We start from the raw sequence: 15,061 nt of genomic DNA on the forward strand, positions 1-15,061 counted from the left end.
TGAATGGTGGAGCAGACTCGATAGGCTAAATGGCATAATTCTGCTCCTATGTTTAATGGTCTTATGACCTATCCAAGCCCTTCTCAGATGACATAATTGAAATCAGCACAAAGCAGTCTGGAATGTGTGTACATCAGTTTCATTTTTACTTTTAATGAGACATGCACATATGACATATTCTGTGATGACGTAGGCCATGAACATAATTTTACATCTAACCCGAAATGAAGTATTTAAACAACAAAGTGCTTAATCAGAAAATATGTTTATAATACTGTATTACCCAAACATTAATGAAATGTTAAATAGACAACACAGGCCCTTAACTGGCCCAGTCAATACATAAGAAATTAGGATCTCTCGGAAAATCTGCAGATGCTGGAAATCCAAGCAACACACACCAGATGCTGGAGGAACAGCAGGCCAGGCAGTATCTATGGAGTTGACGTTTCAGTCAGAGACCCTTCATCAGGACTGGAGAAAAAAAATTTGCGGTTACTTTTGCACCTATGAGGAATTTCTCTACACACCTGCTCCTCAAGTTCCTGCTGTCTGTTGGGGGTGTATATAACGCAGCCCTGCTAGAGGAACCCTCCACTTCTTGCTCCCCAGTTCCACTCATATGGCCTCACTGGACAATACTCCGAGGATGTCGTCTCAACACTTCGTTGTTGGTGCCTCTCTTATCAAAGAGGTAAAACTCTCTCCTCACTTACTTGTACCTCTGTCACACCTGTAGCATCTGCATCCCAGAACGCTCAGCTGTCAGTCCTTCACTTACCTCAGCCATGTTTCTGTTAGGGCTCTAACGCCCTGGTCCCCAAAGCCAATCCGAACTCTGAGTTCATCTGTTTTCCCTGCCAATCCTTATGCATTGAAACAAGGGCTGTTTAACCAGGTATTTCTTTCTCTCCTTTACTGTGCCCCTGCCAATCCTGATTACTAAATGTTCTTTTTGCAGGCTACTGCTTTGGCCCATGTCTTACTCCTACTCAGGGTCCCAACTCCTCTACAGATCTATTTTAAATCCTCCCGTGTAGCACTAGTAAACTTCCCTGCAAGGAGAGTATCCTCTCTGCAGTTGAAGTGCAACATGTTCCTCATGTACAGGCCACACCCCTACCCCAGAAAAGATCTTAACGGCCTAAGAACTTGATGGAAGAAATGTCATTGATAAAACAATTGGAGATGGTTGTGTGTAGGATAATGCCCTGAAGAACACCTGAAAGGTATTAACTGCAGCACTCTTGTTTGCAACCAATGTCATGGCTCTTTATGAGGAGATCCAACAATGTTCTTGTCATGGTCCGGATTGGGGTCCCTTTAAATTTACTTTGTTTATGTTACAATCCGGACCATTGACTCCCTGTTTCCCTTTGGTTCCCTGTTTTCCTGTGTCCCTCGGGCTTGGTGATCGGAGGCAATTTACTCTTGGTTGAACCGGCAGTTTATAGTCTCTGGCAATCAGCCGTTCGGTGCGAGAGCATTTGTAAAGTCACCAAAGGTACTGTGAGCCAATGTCATCTGGCCGGAGCAAGCCTAGTCTCCTCCCGGAGCGAGTGCCAGCAAGCCACCTTCCCTTGTCAGTACGGATCAGTCGAAGTTAACCCGCTGTGGTGAGTCATGAGCTCGCCGTGGCTTGGAGCGTACTTGAGCCCAGTTATAGTTATGTCCATCGTTGTGTGGTCTCCGTATCCATGTCCTGCATCTAAAAGGGGTCCCGGCCCTGTACCCTGGAAGGGTCCTGACCCTGTGTCAGGAAGACTCCCGACTCCATCCTGTGTCCTAAGAGGATTGCCGGCTCTATGTTTTATGTCCTGTGTCCGTGTCTGCCCCATGATTAAGAAGAGTTCCTGGCTCCGGCAGCTCCAAGTACCAAGTCAAGTCCTGGCCCTGGCGGTCCGTGATTCCGAGTCCTAGACCAGACCCCTAGTCCCAGACTAGTTGTAGTCCTGAGTCCTTGTCCAGTACGCTATTCCTGCTTCTGCTTTGCTCTCCTTGTAACGAGCAATTAACTCAATTAAGTTAACCTCACAAGATGTGTCTTGCATTTGGGTCCACCCTTGCTCCCAACACCCCTTAGTGTGACAGTTCTGTTGCAGAAGAAAAGGTGCAATCCAATTTCTACGTTTCAGGAAAAGCCTCCTCCCCACTGCCACCTGATTTCTGAATGGACACTGAACCCATCAACACGACCTCACTACTTTTTTATTTATGTTTTTGCACTACTTATTTAATTTAACTTTTTTAATAATTACTGTAATTTGCAGTTTTTATTATTATGCATTGCAATGTACCGCTAGTGCATATCGACAAATGTCACGCAATATGCCAGTGATTCTGAAACTGATAATCAAATCTGCCCCCACTGCACATTTCTGGAGTGCCTGAGGCACACTCACATTAATCTCCAGGGCAATATAACATCCAATGGGATCTGCATGATAAATTGCGAGTTTATATCAGAAGTTGGCACCCAAAGTTCCCCAGAACCAAGTTTCTAGAATGGAAGCAGTTTACTTCATTATTGTTGGTGTGTTAGGAAACTAGACATTCCTTTTTATCACATCATAATAATGTAACATTTAGGCATGGGTTTAAAATATGGACAGAATTACTCAGAATATAAAGTAAATTCTGGCTGGCAGGATATAACAATATAACCATATAACAATTACAGCACGGAAACAGGCCATCTCAGCCCTTCTAGTCCGTGCCGAGCTCTCATTCTCACCTAGTCCCACTGACCTGCACTCAGCCCATAACCCTCTATTCCTTTCCTGTCCATATAGCTATCCAATTTAACTTTAAATGACAACATCCAACCTGCCTCAACCACTTCTGCTGGAAGCACGTTCCACACAGCTACCACTCTCTGAGTAAAGAAGTTCCCCCTCATGTTACCCCTAAACTTTTGCCCTTTAACTCTCATGTCCTCTTGTTTGAATCTCCTCCACTCTCAATGGAAAAAGTCTAACCACGTCAACTCTATCTATCCCCCTCATAATTTTAAATACCTCTATCAAGTCTCCACTCAACCTTCCACGCTCCAAAGAATAAAGACCAACTTGTTCAACCTTTCTCTGTAACTTAGGAGATGAAACCCAGGTAACATTCTAGTAAATCTTCTCTGTACTCTCTCTATTTTGTTGACATCTTTCCTATAATTCGGTGAACAGAACTGTACACAATACTCCAAATTTGGCCTTACCAGTGCCTTGTACAATTTCAACATTACATCCTAACTCCTATACTCAATGCTCTGATTTATAAAGGCCAGCATACCAAAAGCTTTCTTCACCACCCTGTCCACATGAGATTCCACCTTCAGGGAACTATGCACCATTATTCTTAGATCCTTCTGTTCTACTGCATTCTTCAATGCCCTACCATTTACCATGTATGTGCAATGGAGATACATCTCTACCAAAGTAGCTGTAAGGTGCTTATTAGCTGCACTAGCTTGCAGAGCACCCTTGGGCAAGTTATAGCACCTGCTTAACCCTTCCCCCTCCTGATCAGGGCCATGGGAAGCCATGGGAGCAGCTGGTGGATGGTCGTATGAGCAGCTGGTGCATATCACGTCCTGGTTATGCAACCACTGATGCCAGGCAGACAATCTCTGAAGAGTATTGATAATGGCTGGGGTCACCTGTCTTGTAAAGAAGAAGGCAAGGGCAAACCACCTCCATAGAAAATTTGCCAAGGACAGTGATGGTCATGGAAAGACCAGGATCACCAATGTCATATGACAAATGAAAGTGAAGTATGAGGGCTTACACACTGGAAATTATCAGCAGATACTTTCAGATTGTCACCTTTAGATCAAGTATTGGGTTACTGTGCATTACTTATCCTGTGTACCTTTGATCTGCTTGCTGAATAAAAGCAACAAGTTTCAGCTCTACAGTAAGCATGTACTTCAGAGTCAGAATCAGAATCAGGGTTAATATCACTGGCATACGCCATGAAATTTATTAACTTTGTGGCAGCAGTACACTGCAATACATGGTAATATAGGGGGAAACTGCAAATTGCAGTAAGCATTTAAGAGTGTGTGTGTGTGTATCAAATACCTAAATAAGTAATGCAAAAACACATATTAGTAGAGTAGTGAGGTAGTGTTCATGGTTTCAATGTCCATTCCGAAATCTGATGGCAGAGGGGAAGAAGCTGTTCCTGAATCATTGAGTGGGTGCCTTCAGGCTTCTGTACCTCCTCCCTGATGGTAACAATGAGAAGAGAATGTACTTGTATTTATATCTGTCTCTTGACCTCACCATCTACCTCGTTAGGACCTCGCACCTTATTATCTACCTTGTACTACCTTAATTGTTCAGTGTATTTGCCTTGTTATACTTCCATTGAGCTTCCTGAACAACATGCAGTACAAGCCTTCCACTGTATTTCAGTACATGTGACAAGAACAATAAATATCACCCAGTTGCATGTGTTGAAACATATCAGCTCCTGCCTGAGAAGTGACTTGGATCTGCTCCAATTTGCCTGCCGGAGCAACATGTCCACAGCAGATGCCATCTCAATGGCTTTTCATTCAACAGAAAATCTGGACAGCAAAGATGCATACATGAGGATTCTCTTTATTGATTACAGTTTGGCATTTAATACCATCATCCCCTTGAAATTAATCAATAAGCTCCAAGACTTTGGCCTCAATACCTCCTTGTGCAATTGGAACCTTGATTTCCTCACTAGCAGACCCCATTCAGTTTGGATTGGCAACAACATCTCCTCCACAATCTCCATCAGCACAGGTGTACCACAGAGCTGCATGCTTAGCCCCCTGCTCTACGCTCTACTCACTTTGCACCCGTGACTGTGTGGCTGAGCACAGCTCCAACACCAGATACAAGTTGGCCGATGACATCACTGTTGTGGGCCATATCAAAGGTGGAGGCGAATCAGTTTACAGCAGGGAGATTGAAAGTTCCTTTACTGATCCTGTCACAGTTACTATTCAATATATTTGCTGAGTATGCCTATAGAAAAATGAATCTCAGGGTTGTATATGGTGACACATACGTACTTAGATAATAAATTTTACTTCGAACTTTGGATTACAATTCCAGATCCATTATAATGGGGTGGACGCCCTTTTATAAACAATTGCAATCTGACAGGCTATAAAAACTAGTGAAACTTTTATCACCTATTTCACATTAAACTCCTCCAAGGTTATTTCATACTAACGTGTCAAATGACTGGCTTAGGTCCCGATCCACGCCACGCAACGTTTTTGTTTGCATCCCTAGACCTATATATAAGACATAATGCGGTAAAATACTGCTCTAACGCATTCATTGGATGACTGATGAATACAATGGAAAAGCTTCAATCCACACGTATTTTTTTAATCACGGAAACGTAAGAATGGAGAATAATTTAGGTTTATTTTACTGAGCTACCTTCTAATATGCAAAGGCGCCGAATTGTGACCCAGTTTTCCACAGCTCGGCAGCCAGCCACCAGGAACAGGAATTGCTCTCTGTATTTTCCTGGTCGTCGCAGCGAGAGGGCATTAGGACCCAAGGGCTACTCTTTTACTTGCGGTGACTTTATCAGATGACTGCTCAAAGTGCAAGTGTAAACTCGCGAGCACTATTTTTCCCTAATGCGTGTGAATCTAGTGAAAAAAGTCAAAATGAAAGACCCAGTGGGTGGATGCACAGTAAGAAAATATTTTCTTTTTGTCCAATCTTCTTGCTAATATCTTGGAAGTTGAATAATTGAAATGTTTCGTTATTCTTACGTAAACAGATGTGGGGAAAAAACTTTGCTTTCACTTCAGATTTCCAAATACAAATATTAAAAATGTTGAAGTTTTTGCCGAGATTTTATGACCGTGGGGTGGTTTGTGTAATTACCAATATGTCAGTGCTTTGCGTAAACTGTTTTTAACGTTGTGTGCAGGTATAAAATAATTGATATTCCAGCATCTGCAGATTTTCTCTTGTTTGTGGTATATTAAGTGAGTTTGTCAAGTCCACTTGATTAAACGTTGTATCCAGTGGAAGATTAGCTTGAGAGCCGACTGAAGCTAAATTAATAAACTTATTTGGAAGACTTTAGATATCAAACCAGGAAGTGAGAAACCAGCAAATTGTATACCAGTCGGTTTAATATATTTTCTAAGAGGGTTATTGTAATTTAATCTCGGTGAGTCTGTCTTCGAGCATGTATAAACTGAACGAAGGAAGTCTGTATTGATTTATAAAGAGTAGGTCATGTTGATTCATCGAGCCAGAATTTTAAGCAGATTGTAAATATGTTGAGGGTGTGGCCCTGGATGTTCCCTGCATGGAATTCGAGAAGGCTTTTATTTAAGATTATAGGTGATTGCTAGCAAAAATTCAAAGTATTGGCAAAAAACGGCAGCCAGTGACCTGGTCATTTGTAAAGAAGAAGGGGATCAAAGTGGGATTATGGTAGTTTATATTTAAGAAAGAGTAGGTTAAGGAAGGGGGCAATATTATGGCAGATGAAGTATAACGTGGGAACAATGAATAAAATCATTTCTGAAAACAAAAATTAGTAAGGTCATAGAGAAGTACAGCACAGAAACAGGCTCGTTGGCCCATCTAGTCCAAGCTAAACCATTTAAACTGCCTACTCCCATTGTCCTGCATGGAGACCATAGCCCTTCATACCCCAACCATCCATGTACCTATCCAAACTTCTCCTAAACTTTGAAATTGACCTCACACGCACCACTTATGCCGGCTGCCCACTCCACACTCTCACAACCCTCTGTGTGAAGAAGTTTCCCCTCATGTTCCCCTTAAACATTTCACCTTTCACCCTTAACCCATGACACCTGGTTGTAGTCCCACCCAACCTCAGTGGAAAAAGCCTGCTTCTATTAACCCTATCTATACCCTCAAATTTTATGTACCTCTATCAAATCTCCTGTCAATCTCCTATGTTCTGAGGAATACGGTCCTAACCTATTCAATCTTTCCTTATAAACTCAGGTCCTCGAGACCTGGCAATGTTCTTGTAAATTTTCTCTGTACCCTTTCAACCTTATTTACATCTTTCCTGTAGATAGCAGAGCAAAACTGCACACAATACTCCAAATTAGATCTCACCAATGTCTTGTATGTAATGTCCCATCTGCTGTACTCAGTACATTGATTTATCAAAGCCACAGTGCCAAAGGCTTTCTTTATGACACATTCTACCTGTGACACCACTCTCAATGGATTGTGGATCTGTATTCCCTGATCCCTTTGTTCTACCGCATTCCTCAATGCCCTACTGTTGACTGTGTAAGTCCTACCCTAGTTGGCCCTACCAAAGTGCAACACCTCGCACTTATCTGCGTTAAATTCTTTCTGCTATTTTTCTGAGGATAATCAGAAACTGGTGCAGCAGCAAGTTACCAAATGCAGTTTCAAAGAAATTCAAAAGAAACAGCCGCCCAAATCCCATTTCTTAAATTCAGTAGAACCTCCTACACAAAATTTTTTTTTAAAATTGTGGATTAAAGGCTTACACAAAATGCTGGAGGAACTCAGCAGTCAGGCATCATCTAAGGAAAAGAGTAAAGATGTTGGCTGAGGGTCCTGGTGAAGGCTGTTGGCCAGAAACATCAACGCTTTATTCCTCTCCACCGATACTGCCTGACCTTCAGAGTTATTTCCAGCATTTTGTGTCTTTTGGTCAAACTATTAAAGCTGGTTCTGTCAACTAGAAATGTGATTTATTGAAGTGCTTTAAATTGCAGAATAATTGATCAGGTATCATGGTAGTTTTTTGCACTGATGGGACAGTATTTAAAGAGAAAAGAATATTTTGGGTAAAGGAAACTCAATAATAGAGAAAAGTAACATTTTAAAATGAGAACCGAGCCATTCAGGAATGAAACTGGGTTGCACTTCTTCAAGCAAGATATAATGGAAAAAATTTACTCCCTCTCATAAAGGATTTTTGTGATGGATTGGTTGAAAACATCAAGAATGACTACTTGCATTTTATTTATGAGACACTATACACTGCCAAAAAGGCTATAGGTCCTAGGAGCAAAATTAGGCCATTTGGCTCATCGAGTCTTCTGTCTTCTCCCCATAACCTATGACTCTCTGATTGATCAAGAAGCTGTCAACCCCCACCTAAAATATACCAGTAACTTGGCCTACCCACCACCTGTGGCAAAGAATTCCACAGATTTAAATTGGATACAATAGGGTATTTTAAGAGACTCCTGGGTAGGTACATGGAGCTTAGAAAAATAGAGGGCTATGGGTAACCTGAGGTAATTTCTAAAGTAAGTACATGTTCGGCACAGCATTGTGGGTTGAAGGGCCTGTATTGTGCTGTAGGTTTTCTGTATTTCTGGATTCACCACCCTATGGCTCTGGGATTCCCAACCTGGTGTCCATTAACCCCTCAGTTAATGGTGAGTGTCCATGACATAAAAAAGTTTGGGAACCCCTGCTCTGATTAACTGAAGACTTTTTTCTCATCTCTGTTCTAAATGGACTTCTCTCAATTCTGAAACTGTGCCCTCTTGGCCTAGACTCCCCCACTATAGGAAATATCCTCTCCACATACTGCCTAGCCAGACTTTCAATATTCAATATGTTTTAATGAGATCCCCCCCCCCGCCCCCATTCTTCTAAACTCCAGTGTGCACTGGCCGAGAGCCATCAAATGCTCCTCATACATTAACCTTTTTATTCCAAGGTTCACTCTCCTGAACCTCCTCTGGACTCTCTCCAATGCTGGCAACAGATTTCATATTAGTAATGTATGTCAAGGGATTTGCACAAAAAGCAATTAAATGGAATTGAAGGACAGATTCTTTAATTCAAAAGAGAATTGAGGAGTTCATCATAAACACAAGAGATTCTGCAGATGCTGGAAATCCAGAGCAACACGCACAAAATGCTGGAGGAACTCAGCAGGTCAGGCAGCATCTGTGGAAATGAATAAATAGTTCTGCCCGCCTAGCTTCACCTATCATCTTCTAGCGGTCCTCCTACCTCCACCCCTCCACCTTTTTTTTAATTCTGGCATCTTCCCCTTCCTTTCCAGACCTCAGCCTGAAAAGTCAACTGTTCCTTCATTTCCATGGATGCTGACTTATTTGTGTATGTTACTAAGGAGTTGAATCTTCTGTCCTATGTCCCAGTGACTATGCAGTAAAGAGATACTATGAAAAAAAAAAGTGTTGTAAATTCAGCATATGATGGGCCTATTTCTACACTGTACGATTCTAATTCAAATTGCTTTTGTATGCTGCTCATTTTTTTCAAATGTTAGATAAATATATTAAATAATGAGTATGAATAATATGTTACTTTTTAAAAAAAAAGTGTCCATTAACTGTTTTGTGATTGTTTTCAGTATAATAGAATATATCAGCATATCAAAAAGTTTGCCAAACATGGTGACAATTACTGCAAAGACCTGGTTTATGTCCTTCAGCAGAGGTACAATATGTATAGCCTTTATATTTAACTGCATAAAATCTGTAATGGTATTATAGAAGAATAATCTATTGTTATGTTTCCAATTTGATTATTGAAAGGAAGCTTTATTCCGCACATTAGTGATCCACTTTACCGCTAGACAGAAGGTATCCTTGTAATGTCGATTCAGTTTTTCTTTAATGGAAAATATAATTGCATCAAAGGCAGTAAGATGCAGAACATAAAATATAGAACGTAGACCAGTACAGGGCATTCAGTTCATGATATGTGCCAACCCTTTAATGCACTCTAAGATTAATCTAGCCCTTCCCTTCATTTTCCTTCATCCACCTAACAGTTTCTTAAAGGCCACTCGTATATCTCTACCATCAAACCTGGCAGTGCTTTGATGCACCTAACCACTCTGTCTTTTAAAAAAAAACTGCCTCTGACATTCCCCCCCCTCCCTTTTTACTTTCTTCCCAACACTTAATTGTTATCAATCCACCCTCTTATACGAACCATGTCCAACTCGGGAAAACAACTGTGGATGTCCACTCCTCCTATGTCCATACACCTTCTTGACCACGCTGCCAATTTGCATTGCGGCTTTGAGATATCTATGGATGTGGACCCCAAGATTCCTCTTTCTCTTCTAAGTTGAAAGTAAATTTTATTACCGAAGTACCTAGATGTCACCGTATACAAGCCTGAGATTCATTTTCCTGTGGGCATACTCAGCAAATCTATAGAAAGTCTAACTGTTAACGGGATCAATGAAAGATTACTCAGAGTGGAGAAGACAACAGAATGTGCAAATAACGAGAACATGAGATAGTGTCTTTAAAGTCAGATTATTGGTTGTGGGAACACTTCAACAATAGGACAAGTGGCTGTAGTTAACCCCTTTTATCCAAGAGCCTGATGATTGAGGGGCAGCAACTGTTCTTGAACCTGGTGGTGCAAGTCCTGAGGTTCTTGTACCCTCTTCCTGATGGCAGCTATGAGAAGAGAGCATGGTCTGGGTGGTGGGGATCTCTGATGACTGATGCTGCTTTCCTATAACAGTGTTTCGTGTAGATGTAGTCAATGGTTGGGAGGGCTCTGCCCACAATGTACTGGACCGAATCCAATACCTTTTGTAGGATTTTCCATTCAAAGGCTTGGTGTTCCCATATCAGACTGTGATGGTTTCCATACCAGTCAATATACTCTCCACCACACATCTATCAAAGTTTCTCTCTCGAAGCACCACTAAGATTCGTCAGGTATTCCAGTGGGTGTTACAAAGAGTACTATACAGTTACTTTTTCACAAATATTGAATCTTCTAACATAATTTCATTTATAATTATTACTGGTTCATTCTAATGATATTCTTCAATAAATGCAGTATATTCATTATGAAGAAGCAAATAGTGATTTAACAGATAGTTAATTAAAACAAGTATTTGTTCTTGCAGAATTGTTTAATGCAGTAATATTTTCAGTGCAATATTTAATATTTGTACTAAATAAAACCAAATATCAATTTCAAAAATAGAACATAAAGAATGAAAAAGTTAATCTCAGGAAAAAGTGGTGAATTTTAAACCCACAATATCTTCATAGCATGGGTTTATCAGGCTATGATACCCCACCTGACTGTTAATACAACTGCGATTCAGTTTGCTGTGAAATTGAAGGAACTCTTCTGTTAGTGCATGTTAATGGTATATTTTCCTGTGGCTGAAATGCCTTGCCTGTTAGAAAATTCATTTGGTGACAGGAAGACTTGCCCTTCTCTGGCATCAGGAGTCAGGATGTCTATAAGTATTTTTAAAGTGAGGTTGCTGCAATAGATGGGGAACTATGCTTCCCTGAAATGTCCTTCCGGTTTTCCGCCACCTGAAATGTTTGTTTTAGTTAAGTTCCAATTCATTTGAAACTTTTGCTATCAATGTTTTCCAATACTGCAAAATTAATATCATAAATGATTCTCTTCGGTGTAATTTATGTGGTGAACTGGTTGTCAGTTCTCATTGTTCCGAGTATTATCATTTTGTGAAGCAGAGCTTTGACATCAGAGAGTATCCATGCTATGTTTATTAATGCCGATAACCTATGATCCACTGGTAATGAATTGGTATAGGAAATCTGTCTCCGAGTCCTTCCGTCTGCTCAGGGAAGTGATAAACTTCCGATGCTCTAAAGGCTGCCGTTTCTGACGATTGTACAATGAGTTAACCCACAGTGTGCCATGAGCTTTGCGTTAGTGAGCGTGGGACGTGGAAGGTGACACGGTAGTGGAGTGGGTAGCACAACACCTCACAGTAACACCGACCCAGATTCAGTTCCCGCTGTTGCCTGTGAGGAGTTTGTCCGTTCTCCCTGTGAGCGTGTGAGTTTCCCCCGGGTGCTCCGGTTTCCTCCCACAGTCCAGAAACGTACTGGTTAGTAGGTTAATTGGTCACTGTAAATTGTCCCATGATTAGGCTAGGATTAAATCTGGGGATTGCTGGGTGGTGCAGTTCGAAGGGCCGAAAGGGCCTATTCTGCACTGTGTGTCAATAAAATAAACAAAATTGTGAACTGAAGCACCACAAATGGTCTGAAATTAGATTATTTATTTACTTATTTATTTATTGAGATACAGTGTACTTCCAGCCCTTCGATTCATGCTGCCCAGCAACCCTCTGATTTAACCCTAACCTGATCAATGGACAATTTACAATGGCTATTTAACCTAACAACTAGTACACCTTTGGACTGTGTGAGGAAACTTGAGCACCCAGAAGAAACCCACACAGTCATGTGGGAGAGCGTACAAACTCCTTACGGGCAGTGGCGGGAATCGAACCCGGGTCGCTGGTACTGCACAGCGTTGTGCTAACCACTATGCTACTGCACTGCTCTCTGGTTACTTTTTAAAGCTTCATGGTAAATGTGTTGTATTATGAGACCTAGGTTATGCACAACTAATTTTATTTAATTTTTTAACGGACATTGAAGCAGGAAATGGAGGATGATTATTGGATGATTCCAGAGTGAATACTCAAAAAGATTGATAAACCCCAGAAGATAACATCGATAACTAAAATTGAAACATGCAGATGGATTCTGATGGAACTCTTCTGATAAAGGGAAACTACTCTGATCTTAGCTAAAGGTTCTCAGTCAACAAATTGGTGAGACCTAATTTGGAGTATTGTGTGAAGTCTTCGTCACCTACCTACAGGAAAGATGTAAATCAAGTCAAAAGAGTACATAGGAAATTTACAAGGATGTTGCCATGTCTGGAGAACCTGAGTTATATGGAAAGATTGAATAGGTTAGGACGGTATTCTTCAGAACAAAGAAGAGTGAGAGCAGATTTGATAGAGGTATACAAAATTATGAAGGGTATAGATAGGGTAAGTGCAAGCAGACTTTTTCTTCTGAGATTGGTTGGGACAACAACTAGAGGTCATAGGTTAAGGGTGAAAGGTGAAACGTGTAAGAGGAACATGAGGGGAAACTTTATTTAGAGGGTCATGAGAGTGTGGAATGAGCTGCCAGCACAAGTGGTGCATGCGAGCTCAATTTCAAAGTATAAGAAAAGTTTGGATTGGTACATTGATGGTAGGGGTATGGAGGGCTGTGGTCCTGGTACAGGCCGAGACTAGATGGGCCAAATGTCCTATTTGTTTCTCTGCTGTATTTTTCTATGACTCTAACATTGCCTCATTCCATTGCCAGCATCATTAATGAATGAGGCTGCATTATTTGATCTTGCTGAGGAGAAAATTCTTCAGTCTGGCACCGATTTGACTTAGAATTTTGTTCTGTTCGTCCACACATAGTCAGTGTGGACAAGTAGGGTATGGACCAAATGGGACAACCTTGGATGGGCATCTTGGTTGTCATGGACCAGTTGGGCTGAAAGGTTTGTTCCTGTGCCAGGGCTCTAGTTCAAGCTAATATTAAAACAATACTTATCAACACTGAACCAGAAATTTGAGAATTCGCATTCCAATGCTGGGCAGAGAGCTTCTACTCTGGATCAATCCAAATCAAAATTTGCGAAGCTGTCTTTGCCAAGTATGGCCATGGCTCGCCTTTTCCTGTCAGAGCAACAAGAGACCAGCATATCAGAATCGGGATTAATATTACCGACATACGTTGTGAAATTTGTTATGCAGCAGCAGTGCAGTGCAATACATTATAATAACATCTGTAAATTACAGTAAGGAGTGTATGTATAAAGTTTGATTAAGTTAGTACAAAAAGAGAAAAATTTAGTGAGGATATATTCATGGTTCAATATCAAGGATACTTGGAAGAATTGATTCAGAACACTTCTCTCTAGTAATAGCAATCTAGAATGGAGAGGGAGATTGGACCAACCTTCCTAAAGTGTACAGGATGCCCAGACCTGAGTGACCCTGAGCCACATTGTCAAAGTTGATTCATTCCACAGGGTTGTAATATTTGCATAATCCTCAGCAGACTCTCGTTAAGGTCTGCTAGCTTTGGGCTGCATTCAATTGCCGGATTGAAAGGTTGTGCACTGTTATTAATTTTAAAAGCAATTCAAGGAAGAAAAGACAACTTTTCAAAACTTAAATACATATCCCCACAGTTTGCCTGTAAAATGGAGAATGAACTTCAGTAATGTAACTGGAATGGTGTGAAGATCTTCACCGGCTGTGAGGACTAGTCCTCATTGAGGGATCAAAAGTGGAAAAGGTGAGCAATTTCAACTTCCTGGGTGTCGTCTCTGACCGTCCATCCTGAGGCTAACATGTCGATGTATTTACAAAGAAGGCATGACAGCGGCTATATTTTTTTTTGAGGAGATTTGGTATGTCACCAAGGACACTCGCAAATTTTCACAGATGTACTGTGGGGAGCATTCTAACTGGCTGCACCACTGTCTGGTGTGGGGGGCCAGAGGCTACTGCACAGGATCAAAAGAAGCTGCAGAAAGTTGTGAAATCTGTCGGCTCCACCATGGCCACTAGCCTCCATAGCATCCAAGGCATCTTTAAGGAGTAATGCTTCAAAAAGGTGTTGTCCATCAGCAAGACCCCCCCCCCCCCCACTCACCCAGGACTTGCCCTCTTCTCAGTGCTAATGTTGGGAAGGAGGCCCAGGAGCCCGAAGGCACGCGCTGAATGATTCAGGAACAGTTTTTTCTGCCATCAGTTTTCTGAAAGGACATTGAACCCATGAACACTACCTCACTACTTTTTTGGCACTAAGTATTTATGTACAGTTTTATTATTATGTATTTCATTGTACTGCTGCCACAAAACAACAAACAACGTTTGCCGGTGATAGGAAATCTGATTCTGATTTGGCTAGATGATTGAACTGTTCATTTTGTGCTGTTACAACAATCAGTGGCTTGCTCTACTAGTAAGAACTTGTCAGAAGGTTCTTCTCCCACACAAATAACAGCCTGTATGAGTTTGCTTAATCATCTCCTCTTTCCGACTCACACTCCAGAAAGGCTCCGAACATCAGGAGAATCCCTGGCGTGAATCATCCTTCAATTGTGAGTCTTGCAGTTATTTAGTGAACTGGCAAGTTCTTATGAACAAAAAGTCAGGCTTAAAGTCAATTTCATTCCTGTGTTTTCTGTTCAGCTACCCACCGTTTGCCCAG

At 41.3% G+C, this 15,061-nt stretch overlaps 1 protein-coding gene across 3 annotated transcripts in view; it reads left to right on the forward strand.

Annotated features, from left to right (window-relative positions):
• Window positions 1-5,577: 5,577 nt before the first annotated feature.
• The window catches only part of nostrin (nitric oxide synthase trafficking), a 47,766-nt gene continuing 38,282 nt past the window's right edge, over window positions 5,578-15,061 (forward strand). For 2 of the 3 annotated variants that reach the window (XM_072262062.1, XM_072262061.1), the window contains exons 1-2: window positions 5,578-5,689; window positions 9,370-9,455. In XM_072262062.1, coding sequence (XP_072118163.1) covers window positions 5,633-5,689; window positions 9,370-9,455 — 143 coding nt within the window. In that variant the 5' untranslated portion in view covers window positions 5,578-5,632. The remainder of the gene's footprint in view (window positions 5,690-9,369; window positions 9,456-15,061) is intronic. The other variant, XM_072262064.1, reaches the window with a different exon arrangement.

The sequence above is a fragment of the Mobula birostris genome, chromosome 6, assembly GCF_030028105.1.
Source record: "Mobula birostris isolate sMobBir1 chromosome 6, sMobBir1.hap1, whole genome shotgun sequence".
Classification (NCBI taxonomy): Eukaryota; Metazoa; Chordata; class Chondrichthyes; order Myliobatiformes; family Myliobatidae; genus Mobula; species Mobula birostris.